The 24,674-nt window shown below is 31.2% G+C and overlaps 2 protein-coding genes across 2 annotated transcripts in view; one reads left to right on the top strand and one right to left on the bottom strand.

Annotated features, from left to right (window-relative positions):
- LOC145313731 (dual specificity protein kinase CLK2-like) overlaps window positions 1–24,674 on the top strand; it is a 317,678-nt gene that overhangs the window by 221,220 nt on the left and 71,784 nt on the right. The gene's annotated exons all lie outside the window — the stretch shown is intronic.
- LOC145315168 (zwei Ig domain protein zig-8-like) overlaps window positions 8,442–24,674 on the bottom strand; it is a 43,218-nt gene continuing 26,985 nt past the window's right edge. The window contains exons 5-12 of the mRNA XM_080155209.1: window positions 24,255–24,299; window positions 22,872–22,920; window positions 21,334–21,387; window positions 16,038–16,165; window positions 15,177–15,356; window positions 10,814–10,895; window positions 10,334–10,437; window positions 8,442–9,594 (exon numbers count right to left, since the gene is read on the bottom strand). Coding sequence (XP_080011335.1) covers window positions 9,568–9,594; window positions 10,334–10,437; window positions 10,814–10,895; window positions 15,177–15,356; window positions 16,038–16,165; window positions 21,334–21,387; window positions 22,872–22,920; window positions 24,255–24,299 — 669 coding nt within the window. The 3' untranslated portion in view covers window positions 8,442–9,567. The remainder of the gene's footprint in view (window positions 9,595–10,333; window positions 10,438–10,813; window positions 10,896–15,176; window positions 15,357–16,037; window positions 16,166–21,333; window positions 21,388–22,871; window positions 22,921–24,254; window positions 24,300–24,674) is intronic.

Here is a 24,674-nt window from a genome sequence, read left to right on the forward strand (position 1 = left end):
GTCCCCTCCCTTACTCCCTGGTTAAGAATAGCTTTCCGCAGATATAAATGTACAATCATAAGATTAAAACCAGGTTTTTAGCCCCGAGATGCCAAAGACCCGACCTATATAATATGATATTATACATAATAAAGAGTTTCTATGATAACTGACTTACACTAAAAACTTATGCATTAACAGTTAAAATGAGTGAATATATTCACAGGGATCTAAAGGGATAAGACAATGGCCGATAAATTGATGTACAGCCCCAATGATGAGAAACAAAATAACCCTAAAAATAGTGGTTAAAATGTTTAAGCACTCAACTTAAGGAACTAACAAATCAAAATTTAATAAAAGTCTTCAAAAGTTGTTAAGCCAAACAATAAGAAAACATTAACGTTCAACTTTAGAGACTAGTGTAATAAACAGTCCAATTTCCCCTCCCTCCCATATATAAGATTTAAATTTTTATTTAATTTCATGTTTTTAATAATAAACGTTTACTATTAATAAAGCTAACAAACTTTTGAAAAACGTATTTTAATGTTAAGTTAGGTAATTGTTAAAAGAGTCAGGCAGGGGTAGTATATAGTAAGATAAAAGTCGCAAAATTCAAGATCTTAAATCTATTTTTAAAATAGCGGATGCGCCCTAGCATCTTGGAGCTCGGTATTTCAAGGGGTAGGGAAAGCAGACAAATAGCTTAAAACCATCCTGTGACTTATGTGAAGCTTCAAACAATTTAGTACTTAATCAATTCAGTAGTTATCGAATTCCTAAGCCATAGACAAAAAAAACTTTACTTTTACTTAAGAGGATATTAATACTCAAACATATAAAACATCTGAACCACACGCCTACTTCCTATTATTTTAGTATATTGTATAATAGTCTATACAGGCAGTAACTTTGATAGGAATCATAAAAAGCCTTTTATCGGCTATAAAAGCTAATTTTGTTCACTAAAGTAAGTTTCTTTATAAATAGCAATATCATTTTACTATAAAAAACAAAATACACAGGTTATATATGATTTTTTAATAACAATTGTAAAATAAAATACAAATTTAATGCTTTTTACAAAAACATGAAATGCCTAGTAAAACGAAAACCTTTTAAAATATTGCATTTAACCTACTAGACAAACTGACGTCCAAATAATGACAAATGAAATGTAGAAAAGCTTCGCCTAAAATTAGCTAAAAAAAGAAAACCGTTTAAAGGATTACATTTTATACAATAAAATAACCTAAAGCCATCTCGGGACATATGTGAAGCTTCCCTGAAAAGGATAACTCAATCAGTTTTGCAATTATTGAAATCTTAAACTTTATAAATAGTTTTAAAAATCTGTAATTTCTGTATAATTGCGCTGCTTTTGTATCCAATCATTCTTGTTTTTATCGGTCAAACAATTATGTAAAAAAAATAATTGGCAAATACTTTAATTTTAACATTTGTTAGTTTTCAGTTCTTTAACCTAAAAACTTGAAATATTTTTGTTGTAAATATTTTTCCAATTAATATAAAATTCCAGGTATCAGTCACAACTAATTGGAGTTTTACGCATAATTTACTTTTCAGTAGCGTAGCTACTCTATTATTCATACTTGTAAAATATCTGTATTTTGGTCTGTTTTCACTAGGGTAGGAGGGGAAATGGACATTAATTCATACAAAAGTACGACATTTCGTTCATTAGCCTAAAAACTTTGGGGACTTTTATTAAATCTTATTCACAATTTTCTTATGGAAGGGGGAATTTTGTTTTTGTAAATAGATGATTTATCTGAATTTTCACTTATTTTGATTTATACTTCTCACTGTTCACCAATAAAAATTCTTTTTAATATCTAACTTATCCCGTTTCTCACTGCGCATTTTTGAAATTCTATTATTCTATTTTAATGTCTGTAAAAAAGGTGACATATTTTATGACTTCTAATGCATATGTAAATGTGCTTCGCTTTTATGCTACATTATCGTTCTTGTTTTATTTTTTCCTTCTCTTTGACAGGCATAGAATATCCCACTAATAGTGTAAAAATATGTATGTTATTAAGCTAAAATTTAAACAAAAATAAACGGAACTAATTGCTACACGGAAAAAAACACTTATTTTCAACATTTTAAATATTTCTTGAAAGCAAAGCTTTACTTAATAACATTTTGGCATAAAAAAATTATCGCATTGATTCCTTTATTCCTAGCACGACTAGGCATAAGCATAGCATTAAATGAATTACACCTTAAAATGGGGTATTCCTAAACAAAAAACTGGATAGGAATATCATTCTCATTTAAACAAAAACTCATTTTCATGCTAGAATGTGATTTAATTTTGGTTTTTAATTTTCATTTATTTCTCCGAAGTAGTCATTTTTTCCCCGAGGTAATTATGCTTTCTTTTAGTAATTAATAAAAATTCTAAAATCTTCCACAAAAAAATTAAAATCTCCAAAAAAAAAATTGAAAATCTTCTAAAAATATTTTCTCAGATTTTCATATAAATATGACTGTATAGACATGGGAACTTCAGTCGTGCGAGGCTTGTGGTCTTTTATGAGAGAATGAGTACTTCTATTTTGGCATTCTGATTTTTGACAATTTTACAAATGTTTATGTTTACATTTTTAAAAAACAAATTCTGTTAACATTCAAACAATAGTCTCTCCTGTTGAGCTTTGCTTTTATGGATGTTGTCATCCTTGTTATTATTATAAATGTAAAAATTTACTAAAACATGTGCTATAAGCATTTAGGGACGAATAAATCTGACAAAGGGTAGATCGATTTATAGAGAAGCCTTGCTTATTGTTGAAATGGTGCTAACATCTTACTTTTATTTAAAAGCAATGCACTTACTTTCCACACATACAATAAAATATGTGTGTATCGTATCATCATAATTTGTTTTACCAATCTCCCTTAAAAGTTCTTATTAATATATTAATAAATTATAGTTTATCGATTCTTTTTAATTTCGACAGTTTTCCGTGAATAACAAAATGAAAAATCAGAGATTTAATTCTAGTAATTTTGGGATAGATTTTTATTCACACTTTCATGTAATATTGAATACCTTAAATATATTGTTATTTTTGTAAATATTTGCATGTTTTCTAAATTGATAAGCTTCGCAATATGGATGTGTTTATACTTATATTGCTTTCTTATTATATACTATAAGGAATTTTGGGCCTTATAGAAAAAAATGGAGGTTATTATTCTTTTATATTTTGAGTTGAATTCCATAACCACATTTTTTATTTTAGATTAAAAAATAAAAAGTAAAATTCTTAAACTTTTTCCTTGCGCTAAAGTTTACATTATGCAACACCATACAAGAAAAAGACATTTCTTTCCTCTCTGACTTTTAATAAGAAGTCGATGAGAATTTATGTGACCAATTCCATCTAATAATTTCTAAATTTTTGGCATAGAGTCCTGGTACGATGTGCAACCACTTGCACATAAAAACACAGCAGCAGAGATCAATTAGTGAAACTCCACAAAACAAATTGATACATGAACGTCTAAAGATAAACATCTCAATATCATATAAACAGTAATCTTATATTAGCAAGTATCACTTTAGCAGCAGCAGCAATTATACAATCGCAATCTATTGAAATATTAAATGTGTTCTTAATAGCTGATTTAAAGATGTTCTTGTAAAACAATTTATTTTTGGTTGACTTTCTTATGTTTTGATGTTTGACGCAAATTTATTAATTTCAGTAATAAAAGCGAAACTCAGAAATCCAATGGTAAAACAAACGCGCAAGAGCATGAACACTTACTTGTAGAGTGCAAAAATTCAATAAGTAGAATATTAATTAAGTCTAAACTATTTTGCTGCAAAATTGCGTAAATACTTGATTTTGTTAAAGACAACTTACATTTTAGTACCTAATTATATAGATGTTTCGCTTAAAATATTGTTGTCTAAAGATTAACTACTCCTAAAATCAAATTAATAGAATAATAGTAACATTTTTTGCTTCTTAAAAAATGCTAAAATGCCAAGTCATTGACATCTTCAATCATTTAATCACATATAGTCGACATGAATTATTAAAATTGCATATCGACACAATTGATTTATTTGTGTTCTTTTTATGCGTTGATGATGATACACCTCCTATGGTACAGGGGTAATACAGAGCTTGTTATCTAGTTTCAAACATCCGTAGATGATAGTACACCCCCTGTGGTACAGGGGTAATACAGAGCTTGTTATCTAGTTTCAAACATTCGTAGATGATAGTACACTCCCTGTGGTACAGGGGTAATACAGAGCTTGTTATCAAGTTTCAAACATCCGTAGATGATAGTACACTCCCTGTGGTACAGGGGTAATACAGAGCTTGTTATCTAGTTTCAAACATCCGTAGATGATAGTACACCCCCTGTGGTACAGGGGTAATACAGAGCTTGTTATCTAGTTTCAAACATCCGTAGATGATGGTAAACTCCCTGTGGTACAGGGGTAATACAGAGCTTGTTATCTAGTTTCAAACATCCGTAGATGATGGTACACTCCCTGTGGTACAGGGGTAATACAGAGCTTGTTATCTAGTTTCAAACATCCGTAGATGATGGTACACTCCCTGTGGTACAGGGGTAATACAGAGCTTGTTATCTAGTTTCAAACATCCGTAGATGATGGTACACTCCCTGTGGTACAGGGGTAATACAGAGCTTGTTATCTAGTTTCAAACATCCGTAGATGATGGTACACTCCCTGTGGTACAGGGGTAATACAGAGCTTGTTATCTAGTTTCAAACATCCGTAGATGATGGTACACTCCCTGTGGTACAGGGGTAATACAGAGCTTGTTATCTAGTTTCAAACATACGTAGATGATGGTACACTCCCTGTGGTACAGGGGTAATACAGAGCTTGTTATCTAGTTTCAAACATCCATAGATGATGGTACACTCCCTGTGGTACAGGGGTAATACAGAGCTTGTTATCTAGTTTCAAACATCCGTAGATGATGGTACACTCCCTGTGGTACAGGGGTAATACAGAGCTTGTTATCTAGTTTCAAACATCCGTAGATGATGGTACACCTCCTGTGGTACAGGGGTAATACAGAGCTTGTTATCTAGTTTCAAACATACGTAGATGATGGTACACTCCCTGTGGTACAGGGGTAATACAGAGCTTGTTATCTAGTTTCAAACATACGTAGATGATGGTACACTCCCTGTGGTACAGGGGTAATACAGAGCTTGTTATCTAGTTTCAAACATCCGTAGATGATGGTACACCTCCTGTGGTACAGGGGTAATACAGAGCTTGTTATCTAGTTTCAAACATCCGTAGATGATGGTACACCTCCTGTGGTACAGGGGTAATACAGAGCTTGTTATCTAGTTTCAAACATCCGTAGATGATGGTACACCTTCTATGGTACAGGGGTAATACAGAGCTTGTTATCTAGTTTCAAACATCCGTAGATGATGGTACACTCCCTGTGGTACAGGGGTAATACAGAGCTTGTTATCTAGTTTCAAACATCCGTAGATGATGGTACACTCCCTGTGGTACAGGGGTAATACAGAGCTTGTTATCTAGTTTCAAACATCCATAGATGATGGTACACTCCCTGTGGTACAGGGGTAATACAGAGCTTGTTATCTAGTTTCAAACATCCGTAGATGATGGTACACTCCCTGTGGTACAGGGGTAATACAGAGCTTGTTATCTAGTTTCAAACATACGTAGATGATGGTACACTCCCTGTGGTACAGGGGTAATACAGAGCTTGTTATCTAGTTTCAAACATCCGTAGATGATGGTACACTCCCTGTGGTACAGGGGTAATACAGAGCTTGTTATCTAGTTTCAAACATCCGTAGATGATGGTACACTCCCTGTGGTACAGGGGTAATACAGAGCTTGTTATCTAGTTTCAAACATCCGTAGATGATGGTACACCTCCTGTGGTACAGGGGTAATACAGAGCTTGTTATCTAGTTTCAAACATACGTAGATGATGGTACACTCCCTGTGGTACAGGGGTAATACAGAGCTTGTTATCTAGTTTCAAACATCCGTAGATGATGGTACACTCCCTGTGGTACAGGGGTAATACAGAGCTTGTTATCTAGTTTCAAACATCCGTAGATGATGGTACACTCCCTGTGGTACAGGGGTAATACAGAGCTTGTTATCTAGTTTCAAACATACGTAGATGATGGTACACCTCCTATGGTACAGGGGTAATACAGAGCTTGTTATCTAGTTTCAAACATCCGTAGATGATAGTACACTCCCTGTGGTACAGGGGTAATACAGAGCTTGTTATCTAGTTTCAAACATCCGTAGATGATGGTACACCTCCTGTGGTACAGGGGTAATACAGAGCTTGTTATCTAGTTTGAAACATCCGTAGATGATGGTACACTCCCTGTGGTACAGGGGTAATACAGAGCTTGTTATCTAGTTTCAAACATACGTAGATGATGGTACACCTCCTGTGGTACAGGGGTAATACAGAGCTTGTTATCTAGTTTCAAACATCCGTAGATGATGGTACACCTCCTGTGGTACAGGGGTAATACAGAGCTTGTTATCTAGTTTCAAACATCCGTAGATGATGGTACACCTCCTGTGGTACAGGGGTAATACAGAGCTTGTTATCTAGTTTCAAACATACGTAGATGATGGTACACCTCCTGTGGTACAGGGGTAATACAGAGCTTGTTATCTAGTTTCAAACATCCGTAGATGATGGTACACCTCCTGTGGTACAGGGGTAATACAGAGCTTGTTATCTAGTTTCAAACATCCGTAGATGCAAAGTGTAGTATGTTTTTGCAAAGCTGCATAATACATATAGCCAAAATAGTGGCAATTTTTTTTCTGTTCATATCCATATTTAAAGTAAAACAGTTATTTGGACTTGACTTAAAGTAGAAAAAGGACATTTTATTTTGTTTATTTCAGCTTAGGTTTGGTCAAGTAAGAATCCACAGAGATAGGGTCACTCAGCTTCCCGCAGGGTAAATGGGTAAATTTACAATTTCAAAAGTTAGAATAGAATTTTTTGTAGCCAACCGGATGTTTCGAGGGTACTACTACTTTATACAAAACAGCGGTTAAATCTCTAAAGGCATCTAGGGACTTTTTAGGGAAGGGGGAAGTCGACCATTCACTATAATTTTTATTATTAAAGAGTAACAGTGAAGGAAAGAAAACTGGGGTGAACATGAATTATTTTCTAGAGGCGAATTATTTTGATAGGGATTAGGTACAAAAAGAGTTACAAACCTTCTATGAACCTATAAGAAACTTCACTGTAAAGTCGAACTATTTCAGTCACACAGAGAGACATCATATTTTTTTCTAAACCATTGTAGAAAAAGTATGAACACCACGTACACCAAAGGAACTCTAGAATTGAGAGAATTAAAAGGAAGAAGTCAAAGTAACATGAGTTTTGAGAGAGAGAGAGTAAGAGAGGGGGAGAGAGAGAGAGAGAGAGAGAGAGAGAGAGAGAGAGAGAGAGAGAGAGAGAGAGAAGGAGAGAGAGAGAGAGAGAGAGAAAGAGAGAGACTGATGCAAAACAAATGTTGCTGGCTTTGCATTCCTTTTCATTTACAACCTCTTCTAGACAGGTACAGATATTCATCATATTATTTTTCCAAATTAAATTCGATAAAATCCACACGAACTTTAATTTTTTTCTTCCCCTGGCACAACTATATATGGACGTGATAGTATAAATTAACAAATCATCAGGGAAGATCAAAGCAGGACTTCTGTCATAACTAGGCAATAGTTACACTATAATAAGTTTGCTTATGGCCTAATAAAAGAAAATCAGTTTCAAACAATTTTTACCTGTCTATTTTAATGACTGAATTTGTCGTCAATAAAAGTTCTATACTGTTTAATTTATTTTCTATCTTTTTTAGAGTATTTAATTTGAGTCCCATTCCATGTGGACTGATGGTCTATGCCCACATGAAACTAATACCATCCCAGCTAATGATTATACACAAAGTTTTCTATATTCCCAGGGTGTATAAAAGTCAGATAAACCCATGGCAATTAAATAGCGAACTCGTGTACGCATTACGCACCTTCTCTAAATCTAACCTTTAAAATCTTTTTTAGTAGTGAAGCTGTTCTTTAAGTTATTAATTCCTTTCTCAATCCCCCGTTAAAGAAAATTATCAACTACTCTAATTTTATGATTTTAATTTAATTCATTAGTGCAGATACTCTATAGCCTAGCTTGTCCTTATCTCAATACTTAGCTACTTTTTTCTCTCTCTTCCTTTCAATGTGTTCCCTTACGTTTTTAAAGGCTTACCTATTAATGGATTTGTAGAATAGCTTAGTTAAAAATCATAACAAAATAAGAAACAAATATAAAGAAATTATTGCACCAAATTGTCTATAACTAACAAAAGCGTTCAAGGACAACAAAAAAAAGTTTTAACAAATTTCATAGAATTTATTAAGTTTTCTGAAGTGACAAAAACATATAATAACACTACTTTATATAATAATAATACATTTGAATGGCTATGGTAAAAATATTATAACTAAGATTTTTAGTTTAATAAAAACAATTCAAGCAAAAAATTAGCAATTAAAAACCCCTTTTATTAATGACATTATGTATTTAAAACATACATAAAAAAATTGTTATTTAAATAATGCAAAGAAAAGTGAACTAAAATAATGAATATTCTTTTTTTTTAATCTATAAAATAACAATGACAATCATCTTCAAAAAAGCGCAGCAATAGAAGCTTTTACATCATTTTAGCTGAGAGAAAAAAAATTGCCAATTTTTAATCATAAAAGAAATGATCTTTTTACCTAAATATGTTAATAGAAAATTATTTTAAGATTTTAAAGAACATGTTTTCAAGTATAGAGATAGATTGTTATTTGTATCATCTAAAATGACGCACGGACAACCCCCTAAAATAGAGTAGCTAGGCTTTAAAAAAATCTAAGTTTTTAATGCATAAAAAGAATTGATAATATTACTGTTAAGCAACCACATAGTGATTATTCTTGTAAATTTTTACCAAAAAACTAACCTTTAGAAATTTAAAGAAATTTTTAAATTCAACTCAATAAGATTTAGTACAAAAATCTGAACTAATTAAATATAATAAGGTAACAAGTATATCATAATAAATAACAAATTAATCATTTTTAAAAGAAATTATTACTTTTTAATCATAAAAAAAATATGTCCATAAGAAGCGTTGCAAAATTACAATAGTTTATGAAAGTAGTAAAGTTTATTACAATTAAGTAGAAACATATTTTATATAAAAAAAGTAATTATAATATGATGATTGAATAAGCAAAAGATGTTTTTATAGATATTTTAAGGTGACTATTCAATGAACGATGGACGACATACCATAATTAGAGATTAGTTGCAGTTCTAAAATGTTGTTTTTTTTCTTTTAAAAATCAAAACAGACAAAGTGACTTATAAATAGCAATATTAATTATCATTTTTAATAAAATAATTCTCTTTTTGAAGCTCCGTGTTTCATTTATATTTTAATGATGTTTCTATCCTTGACTTCAAGTTAACTTCTTCCATTATTGGATAATATCTGAAATAAAAAAAAATTAATTATCTTTTAAATGACAATGAAAAGAAGGAAAACAGCGTCCATTAGCAAAAAAAATCATGGAAAGAAAACAAAGGTTTCGTCGTATTTTCACAGTAGCTTTCTTTCTCTTATTTCAACCACTGTCGGGGGCTTTAACTCAGCGGGACAATCATTGAAATTTACAAAACTTAACCTAAAATAAACAATCAAAAGCTACTGTGAAAATACGACGAAACCCGCTATTTCTTTTTCTTTCCCTGATACATAAAATCTTTTAATAAAAATTGCCGAGTGGTTTTTTTCACAGTATATTGTAAACAATTGATTAAAATATAGGTTTTGAAGGTGACTTTTGTATGGACAAACTTTGATATTTCTGTGCAAGATTAACCGCATATTCCCGTATTGTGAAAATAGACCAAAATAACCTCCCTCCAAACAATATAGTTTTTCATTCTGAAGATAAATGTTTTGCTAAGGGAAAATTAAATTATAGCGCTGTTAGTTTCAAGTTCTGAATAATATGATTAAAAGAAGCTAATTAAAATCATTTGGCCGAAAAATCCGGAATGACGTCAAATTAGAATAATGATTATATTCTAATATGATGTAATATAATTTGGCCAACAGTTTATATAATTCATCCCCTTTTTTTAAAGGCACTATAAAAAGCTTCTGTTTAAAGGTTGGTTAATTTTAAGTGGTTCATTTCCCAAATGAAGGTATACTACCACTTTACCTGTAAAACTGCAATGCAAAGGTGTAGGATGATGGCCCAGGGCCACGAAGAATGAAGAACAACTTTTGCATTGTTGGCTACAACCAAGTTTTCCTGCTTCCAATCTAGAAGCACACAAAAATGAGCATTAAAGGGTTGGAAACTGGTAAAAAGTTGTGCCATGAGGATGCATGAGATGTGAGAAAGAGTATAATGTAAACATTCAGGATACTTCCTGGGATTAGATTTTTTGTACTGTAATGTTTGGTTGCCTATATTTTAAGTTCATTGTTATGACTTTGATTCCTTGCCATTTTTTATAGAAATTTTAGATAAAATGAATTTGGACTGTTTAATTATTTCAGAAAAAAAAAATCGAAACAAAATTAGTTTCTAAATAGGCATTTAGAATACCTTTATAATTTTATCCAGTAATATTTTAACAAATAAGCAAAACTATATTTCTTGCTTAGAATTTCAAGCGTTAACACTTTTTTTTACCTTTAACAACATAAACCATAACACTAGCTGCTGCTGAATTTGATGGCTGGCAAGAATAATTACCAATATCGCCAGAACCAACCTAAATAAAACAGTAAAAATTAGACAATGTCGGCAAGCTGCTGCAATTTCAGGGCTGTAAAAAAAAGTGAAATTTTTTTAGGAGTCGTGGAAAATCTGTCATAATCTTAAATCAACACGACACAAAAAAGGGCAGGAATTTAAAGGTAAAAGACAATGGCCAATGAATTGATATAACCCCAATGATGATGAACAAAATTACCCTTCTGTAGATTATAAAAAAGTGGTTGAAACGTTTGGACACTCAAATTATTGAACAAACCAATCAAATTTTAATAAAATTCCCCGAAGTTGTTCAGCCAAAGAATTAGAAAACTTTGGAGACTAATGAACAGCAAAATCTCCCCCTCCCTCCCTGCAGAAAGGTTTATTCTCAACTTTTATATTTAAAATATTTTTCTAATAAGCACTTTTTTGTGATGCATGTAATGTAACTATCAAGTTTATTCAAACTGCAATTAAATAAATTTTATAAAATATTTTATAACAACAAACTGAAATTTTTTATGATAAACTTTTAATATTTCAATTGCATAACAAAAAGTAAAAGTTGCAAGTGAAAGTGAACTTTTAAATCCAATAAAAGTTTGAAAAATAAAACTTTCTAAAAAATGGGTCTACTGAGAGTGGCTAAATTTATAGTTTTAATGGCAATGCTTTTCTATATTGAGCGTGTGACCGTCAGTCTGTACGTTCGTCCATCCAAATATCAAATATGAAGAAAAAAAACTAATGGGTATTCTTTTATAATGATTTCTAGGTAAAGGCACCTTTATATTAACGTCTTAAAGTTATATACGGGAATAACATGAAAACTGCAAGATAACTATACAATGTATTGATATTATTTATCATATTGTCCATAACTTGTTAAGATAAACTCTTTTGGATATTCTCATCCTTGTTATTTACACACTTTCCAAAGCTGTCAGTTATAAAAAGATGGATCTATTCAATTTTGTGTAAATCTAAAATCTGTTCTATATGCATGAGTATATAACAGTGTTAGGAGTACACCACACTATATAACATTTTAGATTTTATAAAATAACAAGAACGAGCAATTTCAAAGTAAGGTGGATAATTAATATTTCAGGAAAAGGATGATTGAATACCATAGTGTAATGGTTATTTTGCTCAGAGAAGCATAATTTATCATGGTAATGTTTATGCAGTAGTTTTTAGGTCTAAATTGGCTTTCTGTCAAAAAAAAAATATTCAATATTATAAGTGATCATCCGTTGTATGATTTAATAACCATTAGAAAACCAAGAACGCCAAAGCCTTTATTTTTAGGCGTTAAAATGAGTGGTTTCAAAGGTCTGAGGGGTGTTATCTAATGTATTTTTAAAATTTTGATGAGGGTTTAAACGTTTGAGGGGTGGATAAACACCCCTTTACATACCACTAACCCCCCCCCCCCCCCCCCCCCGCCTTGGACGTTTATGTACAGGACTTATAAAGTTGTAGAAAAGTTTCACAACTGAAAGAAGGAAAATTTGGTATGAAAAAAAACTTTAAAACTATAAGATATAAATCACAAACATGTCAAAAAATGTTTTACAATAAATTGTAAAAAAATAATAAAAAGCATGGCTCGACAGCCGATTAGTTAGCCGTTGCAATAAACAACATTTTTTTAGTAATCATCAGTTGAAATCGGATCGTTTCTTGAAAATATCAGCCATAGTCTGCGTAAATGGCGACCGGTCGCAAATAAAAGATTCACTACAAAGGAGAAGCATATTGGTTCAGCGGTTAGCGAGATCCTTCGCTACAGACAAAAAAGCTTACTACTTTATATAATAGGATAAAAGATTTTAAAATCCGCAGATAAAACAATTTTAACTATATTTTTATCTAATTCACAGTCAAATAAAAATTAAAAGCTGTTCTATTTTTCAAGAATCCACATCCGCAGCCAAGCCGGTATAAAATAGGCGGTTGGCGTTTCTGATAAATATGATTCAATATGCATAATGCATATGTTTCAATTCTGTTATACATGATTTATCTTTACTTCTGTTTCAAACTAATATTCGATGTGGACGATTTTGTCTGATAATGCAATGTTTTTTTAAATAATTTATTAAACAATGACGGGTATGCTTTGCAGTTATCAAGAGGGAAGTTCACTTTTGAAACTGTATAATGTTATATTTGTATTTGTTTAATTGTCATACAACTGCAGGGGTACCCAATTCGTCTACTTTTAATAATTAATGAATTTTTAAAGCTACTATTAAAATAAAACGAAACACCAGTTAAGAGGCGTTGTCATGAAAGGGAATATACCCAAAATTTCTTGTGCTTCAATGGTGCTAATTAATATCAAATTAACAAAGGAAACTACATGGTTACCAAAAGATACATCTACATTTTATATTCATAGAAAAATCATCCAAAATGAGTAGCTAACCTGCTAATCTGAAAATTCGGATTTGACTATTTATTTCTTAGTGAAAATTGTTTTTAATTAGAAGAATTTGTCAATAAATCACTGCATGTGATATAATTACAATAGAGCTCTTTTTTTCTATTAACTTATGAACTTATGCGTTCCATCATTAAACAATGACGTGTAGTTTTAATATAATTTTTACTTTTATAGGAAACTTTTTGACATATGCTAATTTAATAATAAAAAATTCTTAACCAGACAACTTAATTTTCAATAAACTGAATAGCAACTTTTTCCGAAGCAAATAAAATGATAAAATAATTTTACAATAATGTGAATTTAAACCCTAAAATATAAAATACATTAAAGCTATTTATAAATTTTTCCTTCGTATCCTTGATTCTGCTACTTTACCAGCTGGTCCAAACTAGTTCTAAGCTTTAAAAATCATTTATTTATGGTTGAATAAAAAAGAAATTGTCCACAGAAACGCAAATAAAAAACTTATAATTAATAACTTTTTTGTTTGACTTAGTATCTGGGCTCTAGGAGCTAACAAAATGATTAACTATATACGTAACTGTTTATAAAACCTTGCCAGAAATGTATAATATTGTAGTGTGTTTTTTTTATGGGAACTTTTTTGAAAGCAACTTTATCCCACTTGTAGTTATCAGAATTTAATGATTAATGGCTTATTTTCTTCGTTTTTTAATGCAATTAATAGAACAACAAAAAAATATTTAAGTTTTTATTTAAAAAGTACAGTAAAATCTAAAATTCAAAACTTAGGTGTCAACATCTAAAAATGGTTTTAGCGCATTTTTCTTATGCCTAAATCTTCTACCCTTTACAAGAAAAAAATTGGATTTTCTGTAGTCGACTTTGGGGGGCCAGTACTCCCTCCCTGGTTGAGATATGACCTTTAAACTTTGATATGTTCTAGTACATGTCCCTAACAGTATCTGCATACATTTTTTGCTCTATATCTCAAGTGTTTAGCAGCCATTCTTGCAAAAGGTTGAATATTTGTGCGTAAGAAAAATGCGCTAAAACCATTTTTAGATGTTGCCATAAGATCATTTATAATTATTATTTCTATTATACATTTTACTGTCCTTTTCTGATCTAAAAGTTTTATTTAAGATATTTTCCAATTTCAAATACGATTTAAAGACAGTTTGACTTTCGAATAGCAGTTGACAATAGTTTTCAATTTTATTATTTTTATTTTAATATTCGTTAAACATTGTTTGTAATACGATGCTATTCCAGCATGGCTGATAGCCGGTTCTATTCCAGCGGATATTAATCGGTTGAGAAGACATATTGAAAATCCATCATTTTTAAATCAACTTTTGTGGGACACCGTGCATATTACATGTAAAATATGAATTAGAGAATATAAAATAAAATTGGGAATTTAGACTTAATCTCACTGACAAAACAAAATTATCATATAAAAGAATTTCTGATATGAACCAGAATATCATAATGTAAGAGTAATTCTTTAGTTTGGGCTAACATGGACAATAGCATCAAAAAGAATCTAACAAAACATATTATATTATATTAACAAATAATTTTTCATAAAATCAATCCAAAGACGTTAGAGCTTTTTAGGGGTGAGTGTTGGTTCAAAATGATCTTTAAAAGGGTTCTGGGGGAGGGTAAACTAATATACGCCCAAAAATTTTTGGGTGCCTACAGCACTCAAACATTAGGGAGGGACACCCTTCCATCCTCTTGAACATCACTGATCAATTTACATCATTATCGATTATCATAAACGCCACCAATAAACAGCTTAGATGTGGACGTACATAAACAGATACCATAGTTATATATAAGGTGTGTTATTATGTAAGTATTTCCAATAACCTTATGTATAAGCAGCGTGCTAGTATATCCAGGTATGTCTGTGGGACCCGAACTTGCACTCGCGTACCCGTCGCCCACAGACGCGGCGGTTATGCTGTCAATCTCGGTGGTGACCCCATCCGCCAGCTGTTCTGAGTTGACCACGGATATGCCGCCGCGGGGAGAGGTGTAGTCAATAGTCTGGACAAAGAGAATACATCGTTATTACAAAGCTTTTCTATAATTAAGGTCTAACCGTCCATCTGTCCGTTGAGAATACCTCTTATCGTTTATTTAGACATGTTATTTTTATAATACTTTTGACTGGTCATAAGTTACAGAAAATCCCCCATTACTTCGTTGTGTACATTAATGAAAAAGATTAACTATTTAGATAAAATATATCTAAACATTAAAAACATTATGATACTTCTAATAGTTATATGATCAATAATAAAGTAGAAGTTGACAAACAACAAGGATGACATCAAAGGATGCTTTGAAATCAAACGGTAAATCAACGAACACAATCACAAAATGATTTAAAAATATAAACAAAATTTATATAGATTTGCTGCAAAATTGTGTGAATAGTGTTCTGTTTAATTACATACACATATTATTAGGCACTGATAATAGAGATGCTTCGCTTAAAATAATGTAACAGAGTGCCATAGAAATCAATATTCCAAAAAAAAAACAGATGAACACAACAAAATTTGTTGTTAAAAAGCTAAAATTCAGAATGTTTTAAATGGACGATTATAAAAATACTACGTTTTCTAACTCGTACCTAACATCATCCAAAGTTACAAAAGAATTTTTTTTCTACCTTTTTTTATGCCACAAGTAAAATTATCTGAAATCAGATGAACATTTTACCTGATTTTTAAAGAACCAGAGAAGATAATGTGGTTTACTCTTGGCATTGTGGACAACACACGTCAGGTTCAGGGTGCTTCCCTGCTCCACGTGAACCTCCTTGCCAGAGAGGATACGAGTTCGAGCCCCTAAAAGAGAAGTAATATACAACACAAGTAAGGATCAGGGTGCTTACTTAATCCATTAGAACTTCATTTCCAGAGAGGATTCGAGTTCAAGCCCCTGAAAAAGAAAAAAAATATATATATAACATGTCAGGTTTAAGTTCCTCCAAGTGGACCTCCTTGCCAGACAGGAAACGAGTTCGAGCTCTAAAAGAGAAATAATGTACAACACAAGTAAGGATCAGAGTGCTTCTTTGGTCCATTAGAACTTCATTTCCAGAGAGGATTCGGGTTCGAGCCCCTGAAAAAGAAAAAAATGTATAGAACATGTCAAGTTAAGTTCCTCCAAGTGGACCTCCTTGCCAGACAGGATTCGGGTTCGAGCCCCTGAAAAAGAAATAATATGAATGACAGGTTTAAAGTGCTTTAAGTGGACCTCATTGCAATATATATAAGTCGAGTTCGAGCCCATGAAAATGTTGAGGGTGTTCTACGTGGGACTTCTTGCCAGAAAGGATACGAGTTCGAGCCCTTATTAACAATTCTTTACATAGGTAATCTCATTTAATGTCTTGAATAAATTAAAAGTTAATCTTTTTGCGTTTCTAGTTAAGTTGGATTTTTAAAATATGTAAATCAACAACAAAAACGTAAATGTTTTAATAAATTATCAATATTTCTTGTTAATAATTGGTATAAAATGTTCAATAAATCATTGTTTGCTTGCATTAATATTTTATTAATTGAGGTGACACTACCAGTACCGTTTCTATTTATAAGTATAACCCACTTTTTTCATTTTCAAAAATTCAGAGCGTTATTTAATCCTTTTTATATTGGTTTGTAACTTTTCTCCTACTATCATTATTGATAAAACGTGTATTGTTTTTTACCTAAATAGCGGCTGCACTCATATTATATATTGCTATGTCATCATAGGGAGATAGAGAGTGCAGATTCATAGCCTAAAACTATCTCAAAAGTATTATTCTTTTGATAAAACAGCCTAATACTATCTCGGGAGCTAGATGAAGCCTTCTTAAAACTGAGAACTCAATTATAATACACTACTTAAGCTATCTTTTATCAGATCTTATCAATCTAACAACAATAAACCAATAAATGAAACTAGAAAAAATTATTTGCTAAGAGCGCGAAACACGATTCTAACTAGTAATTTATAATTCAACATTAAACAAATTTATCCATGTAAATTATACATTGAACGTAAATCAATTTCAAATTTTAGGTCTAATTAAATTGAAATATGTTTTTATTTATGTCTCATTTTTTTGTTTAATGTTTCAATCATTTTTAAATAAAATAAATAGAAAACCATGAATAAAATCTATAAAAACCATGTAAATATTAAAAAGAAAAAAATTGCCTAATTTTTTAACTGTGAAATATTAAATACTTTCGTTTTAAAAATCTAGGGATCTTAATGGATAGGACAATAGGAGGTATATTGAAGGATTGGTTATATTTAATAATTTAGTTTGAACGAAACAACTAAGTTTTAATAAAAGTACCCAAAGTTTTTAAATCAACCAATTAAAGAACATGTTTATAAATTTTGGGTGCCATACATAAGGAAAAAGGATAAGAGGATGAATACTCACCCCAATTTCATTGTAAAATATTACTTCCCCCCTACTAAAATAATTTGTCTGCTATTTATCTAAACCGTCCGCGGCTTTTTGCATCTTAATCATAACCTATTCTATATATGTAAAAAAAAATAAAAAAAAATTTATCTTATTAATTATTATTATTTTTCTGTAATTTATTATGTTTTAAAAAAAATTAAAGAAAATATTTTAAATACAATTTGATTTAGAATCTTAAAAAACAAACAGCCGCGGACGGTCTTAGTGCAGCAGAAAAGTATGTTTCGCCTAGTTTAAAAATAGGAGGGTTCACCTTTTATGATCAAAAATTTATTTTTTTTCAAATTAGCCTAAATGTGATATTTAAATCTAATTAACATGATAAAACTTTTAAATGTTTACTAATAAAAAATTAATAGTTTAGCTCTCAGCCACCAGGTTCGCTAGTTGTCTACTTCAAAGACATACATTAAAACTAAGGCTAAATATTAAATAAAAAATTTCATAACTGAATAATCTAAATAAGTGAATAATCTGTAATGCTATCTATGTTCTTTCTCAGACAATACTCGTTTATACAATATTTTTAACATTTTCAAGTGATGTTATTTACCCCTCAGGGTTTGGCCCTTTAGTGACAAAAATCCAAAACAAGAAAAATACAGGCAAAATAAAAATTTATGAACGCTTTGATATTCTAGTTCTATATCCAAAGCTAGATGGCACTGAAAAACTGATTATTATAATTTACAATCAAATGTTCATATTAAATTTGTAAAAACGTTTATTTATTAAAAAATATAAGTTAGATAGACTGCAATATAAATCTTATAAGCTAATAATGAGTGTTATGATTAAAGTCAGTAGCAAAGTCATGAAAAATTAATAATGATAATTTTATATTCTTCCATTAGGTTTTATCAGAATGGATGCACTGTATTCCAGAAATCCCGAAAAATGACAAAAAATCATAGAGAGTGTATATTTGAAAATTTTGATGAAATTTTATTTAAATAGCAATAAGTATACATATATCTTTTAAAATAATGGTGAAATTACTTATAATAAGGGTTTTACACAAGGGGCGTCAAGGGGGGGTGAAAAGCTAGTCTAATAAGCACATTTCAGAAGCTGTAACTTCCTTTGTTTCTAAGCAACATTGACGGGAATCATATCAAAAGATATTACACAACCCAACTAACAATGTTTATCAACCCTAAATAGTCGGGGGGGGCGGGGGGGGACCCTCCCCCCTTTTAGTATTTTCTATCTTATTTTCTTTGTGTGAAAGATAGAGAGCTATAACTCAGTGACTTGTTTAAAATGGGTACGACACATAACTGAAAGTTGAATATCTCCATCCTGGTGGGCACAGGATGCCAGGATACCTGGCAGGATCATACAGGTAACGAGCAAAAATAATTTTTTTTATGACTTAAACTTAACAATTTATCTTCCCAAAATACTAAAATATCCTATATTACTACATACAGGTGTTCAAGTCAATTTCCGGTTCCAGGTATGATCCTGCAGGTCTCCAGAAATCTTTAATTGACTCCTTTTACCTCAATTTTTTACTTAGAGACCTCAAATTTTAAACTTAAGCTATTCTATTCTATGATCCTGCAGGTCTCCAGAAATCTTTAATTGACTCCTTTTACCTCAATTTTTTACTTAGAGACCTCAAATTTTAAACTTAAGCTATTCTAACAACTATACACGACCAACTAAAATTTCATTAAAATATGCCGCTATTTTCCTGCCGACTGCCGTCGCTGAAATTTATATTTTGAGATTTCTAATAAATACAGATGAGCAAATTTCTTACTCATTTTCTGTGTGTATTTTCAAGCAGGGAGGAAGGGAACAATGGACTGTTTATTATACTAGTCCACAAAGTTTTATAATAGTTTTTTTCTTATTTGTAGGCATAACAACTTTTGGGACTTTTGAATTTGATTGGTTGGTTTATTAGTTGAGTGTCCAAACAGTTCAACAACTAATTGTAATTTATTGAAGGGGCAATTTTGTTTATTACCATTGGGGATGTACATTAATTTACTGGCCATTGTCTTATCCTTTTAGATCATAGATATGTAAGACTCTAATTTTTATTTTCATTTATTTTAAAGGAAACATTTTCTATCTTAATCAACATAAGTTCTACTCTTCTTTGTTAATATGAAAGAATCTATTGTGAAAGGTTGCTCAATAAAAGGGTAAAGGGAGTAGACATATAAAATCAGAATATTTTTTGTTGATTAAGGAAACCACATACAAAATTTTAGACTTCTAGCTTTAATGGGATCCAAGATTGATATAAATCGAGCCCCCCCCTCCCCAATATAAGGTATGATAGTTCAGATAAGACCTTAGACATAAATGGATAATCTTTTATTTGTTTTTAAAACTTTTCTTTACTTTAAGTTTAATGGAATAGGTGTTTTAGATAATAAGTAATATATTACTTTTATGTCTAAAAAAATTGTTATTTTTTTGATAGACCCAGTATCTTTAGGGCTTAAAAAAACAAACTTCGCATAGCTTCGCATACACAGGGTAAAGTTCTCTGATATTATACAAACATCTTATATCACCATGTAAGAGGATTTGCTTGGACTTTTTTGGTCTTAAAAGATCTGGAACCAAACGTAAAATTTTCATTAGAAGAAAATTGTCTATTTTACAGAAATCGGGTATGCTAAGAAAACCATCTACAATTACAACAAAAAATGGAGATTTGACTTCTTTTAAAGGCTAAACGTAAAAATTATTACATACTGATTCCAAAAATATATAATACTTAAAAATAGCTTTAAAAATAAAGGGTCCACGATGATTTGAAATGTAGTTTAGTTGACCTTAAAAATAGTTGTTTACAATGATGAAAAGGAACTTAATTCCATACCTCTGGTATAATTACACATAAAATTCTTATTTTTCATAGTAAGGAGCTAATTCTTTCGGCTTTATTTCCAAAAACTTGTGTATATTACTAAACAATTGTTTAAAAGTGTATTTTCCAAAATGTAAAAAACGATTTTTTGTCACCCGTGGAACATAGTGGGATGATAATTCAAAATATTTCTATTTCATCCTATAAAAATTAGATTTATGCTTCAAACAGCAAATATAATTGTCTTGAAATTATATTTAATTTTAAGATATTCCCATTTTGAAAAGTGGTGGAATAACATTAAAAATTCAGCGCGGCAATTGCTCAATATAGGCCTCTAGGCCCACTGCCTATTTTAGTCCTTCAAATACCTCGATTTCTCTCTTTTATTATTTTCTCTATGGTGCCATAATATTATTTTTCAGTCTAATGTTCAGTTCCCACCGACCCCTTTCCCTCTCTAGCTTATTTTGCATTAATTAGTTTTACCTCTTTTTTACCACAACAAAAATTAAATAAATAACAAATGTAGAAATATGGTCTGAAAATAACAAAATCTGCACTTAATGCCACTACGTTAATATATGACTATACCCCCCCCCCCCCCCCACCCACCCACCCACCCCTCCTTTACAAGGATGTCACTAGTGACTATGGGCGAGGCCACTATTAATAATAAGTCTTACCATTAGGGTGTTCTTCAACGTGTCCCTTACCAGACTTTTCTATCGGCAAAGTATCTAAAATTTAGAGGAAAAAGTTAATTAAAGTACAACATGGACGGTCGGGTCTTATTTCTATATTGTAATTTCGTGTTATTTACAATCTTTATTTGATCACAACAGACCAAAAATTTTGTACTCAAGAAAAAAGCAAGTATGTCAACATCTTAAAGTAGCGAAGCACAAAAACTGGATGAACAAACTGACAAATTGAGTCATAGATACGAGAGAAAATCTCGAAACATAGCAGGAGCAATTTAGTTTATACTAGAGGCTCTTTAAAACAAGGGTATCTCCACAAATAAAATCTACAGTTTATATTAATTAGCTGTCATGAAAATATTTCCCAATAACGGCTGACTTACTTGTGCAAGCTTTTATTTTAAACTTATTTCATGATAATGATAGGATGACAACTGATATACAGAAGCTACGCAACAAAATAAACAAGGATAATTTTAGCACACTCTGGGTAAAATATTAACATTAGATTGTGTCTACCAATTATTGGGAAAATGATTAACAACACAAGCTCAACCTACTTTATTTTAGGTAGACAATATTCCAACATTTCAACGCAGGAAATGTGGATCTTGGAAAGAAAAGTAGCAGTTTTCGTCGTACTTTTACAGTATCTTTTCTCCTATTTCTAGCCCTTTCGGAGGGCTTTAACCCTGCAGGGCCAATTTAATAACCCTGCAGGGCAATTATTGACATTTATCTAACATAACCTATCAAAAGCTACTAAGAAAATACGACGAAACCCGCTAATTTGTTTCCACCCATGATCCGAAAAAGTTACAATACGGTTGAAATTTAACGAATAATCGGACTACGTAAATAAGTTAAGGAATAGATTGTAATTATTAAGGAAAATCTGTGCGAAAAATTGAAAAACGCACGGACGGAAGGGGTGAGTTATAAAATAGATATTTATTTGCGAGAGAAAAGTGTGTTGTTAGCCATAGAGAAGCTTTGAAATAACATCTCCTCAGCTTTCTGTTTTTTTTTGTCGAAAATTTTTGATGGAAAGAAAGAACACTTAGTCTAGAAGCATGCTGTTTTTATATATTGGTAAAATAAGGTAAAAAATAAATTAATGCAAATACGCGGGAGTTTTTTTGCGAAATATGTTTTAATTAAAAATGTACTCTTATACATTGCAGGTGCTTAGTAGATATTTTTCAGTCTGTCCGTTCAGGCTATGAAAATGGAAATTACATAGCTGCTACATTAGGTAGACTTCTCAATTTCTCTGATTAATATAATCTAATTGACCGCTGTATGAGATAGTCTTCTGGCCATTTCTATTTGGGGAATTAGATTTAATCAGGTGCAAAATAAAAAAATTCTAGACAAATTTTCTCCCTGTCTTTAGACAGCTGCTCTTTAGTCAAATATTTTTTTAGTCACCTATCTTAAACAACAGATGAAAGACAGACAGAAGGACAAATAAAAGATACTGCAAATTAAAGAAAAGCTTGGCTACTAAAAAATCTTACCAACAACATTAAGACGAACAAAGAAACTTCTAACCGGCTGTGAAGACACCTAAAATAAATAGTACAGGATAAATAAATATTTTCTAAATAAATAGAGACTATACGTTTTAGCCTTGACTATTGCATCTATCATGCATATGAAGTAATAAGGTGTTCATCTTATTATTAGGTCCGTTAATATCAGTAAAACGGCCATGCACGTGCCAGGGTGAATTAGTCAAATTAAAAGGAAGACAACCTCTTTACCTGGCTGAAGTGTTTATAATTATAATGTTGTATTATTTTCATGGAAATTAGCAGGTTTTAAGCTATATTTCCAAGGAGCATACTATCCCCCCCCCCCTTTAAACGTTTGCTTTCTGATAAAATTTTATCTGAAAGTCACTAATTACGTAAAGGCATAAATAACATTAAAATGGATATATTAAGTAAACTTGCTCAATAAATGTGATTTTTGGATATAGTTTGCAGCTTGTTACATGTTTTTTTTCAAATCTGAAATTTAGATCTTTATCTTAATTGTGGAGAATTTTCAAAAGTATTATGTTCCAACATTTATACAAATCTTTATATTTTTAGTCATGTTTATATATTTTGGCATTGATATAGCTCCCAAGAAAAACTATTTTGATTTTATCTGTAGGAAGTAGGAATATAATATGTAGTTTCTACGACTGAAATCCCGCCAAAAAATCCCTCTACTTTGTAATAAATTTTGCCCTATTTAGGGACTAATGAATATCAACTACTTTTCACTAACACACCATATGTACATTAACCATTTAACATAGTTATGCTGCGGAGTGGTTCAGACAACAAATTGTGTCTTTTAGAAATAGTTAAAATCTTGTTGGGGTTTATTTTTAACTAACAGTGTCCAAACTCTTCCGTAATGGCCGATTACAATAAGACAAATGCCGATAAGTTGATGTACATTCTCAATGATGAAACACTGCACTAAATGAACCAACTTATCAAAATTCGATAAAGTCCTCAAAGCCAACGTTTAAGAAAAAAACTTTGGGAATTTGTGTAATAAACAGCCTAATGTCCCCTCCCTCCCTGAAATGTATATCATCCATTGTCTTATCCCTTGAGATTCCTGAATATTATGCTGAAGAAAAGTCGAAAATAAATGGTGTGCCAAAAAAATGCGGACCTTTTTAAATTTCAAATTGCACGGCTTATATTGGGACATTTTACCATTTAGCTCCTAAACAATACGTAGCGATCAGGATCTGTTTTTATATTTATATCCAAAAACTAGAGCTTAAAACAGTGCTAACAGTATGCATAACATTTTTCTACTATCAACACCAGCCGCGCAAGTTGAATTCTTAAAAGGTCTGCATTTTTTGTACGCTTTTTAAAATGAAAAATTACCTGACACTCGTACATTCCTTTGTCCCCTTCCTTCAGATAACGAATCTAAACAATTTAAACTAAATTATTACTTTTCAAAATGTAAACATTGCAGTTTTATTAATTCTTTTTAACCCTTTGACATAAGCAGTTAGAATACAGGACCTTTATGTATTTTGTCCGTAAGTCGCGAAGCAACAACAATCCAAATGGCTCTTTTTACAAGAAAGTTTCTTATAGGTCGTGTTAATATATCTTATTTTTATTCTAGAAAAGGATCCCTTCTCCCTCCCAGAATAATCCCCTTAAACCCATCCTCAAAAATCTAAAAACCTATTCTTTTAGTTTAAAAACTTAAATATAAGGTGACATTTCCCCTCCCTCCCCCTTAATTATTTATGTTTTGTGAAAAGCTGTTAACTAGATTTAAACAATGCCTAT

This window comes from Acartia tonsa, chromosome 3, assembly GCF_053477335.1.
Source record: "Acartia tonsa isolate MP-2025a chromosome 3, ASM5347733v1, whole genome shotgun sequence".
Classification (NCBI taxonomy): domain Eukaryota; kingdom Metazoa; phylum Arthropoda; class Copepoda; order Calanoida; family Acartiidae; genus Acartia; species Acartia tonsa.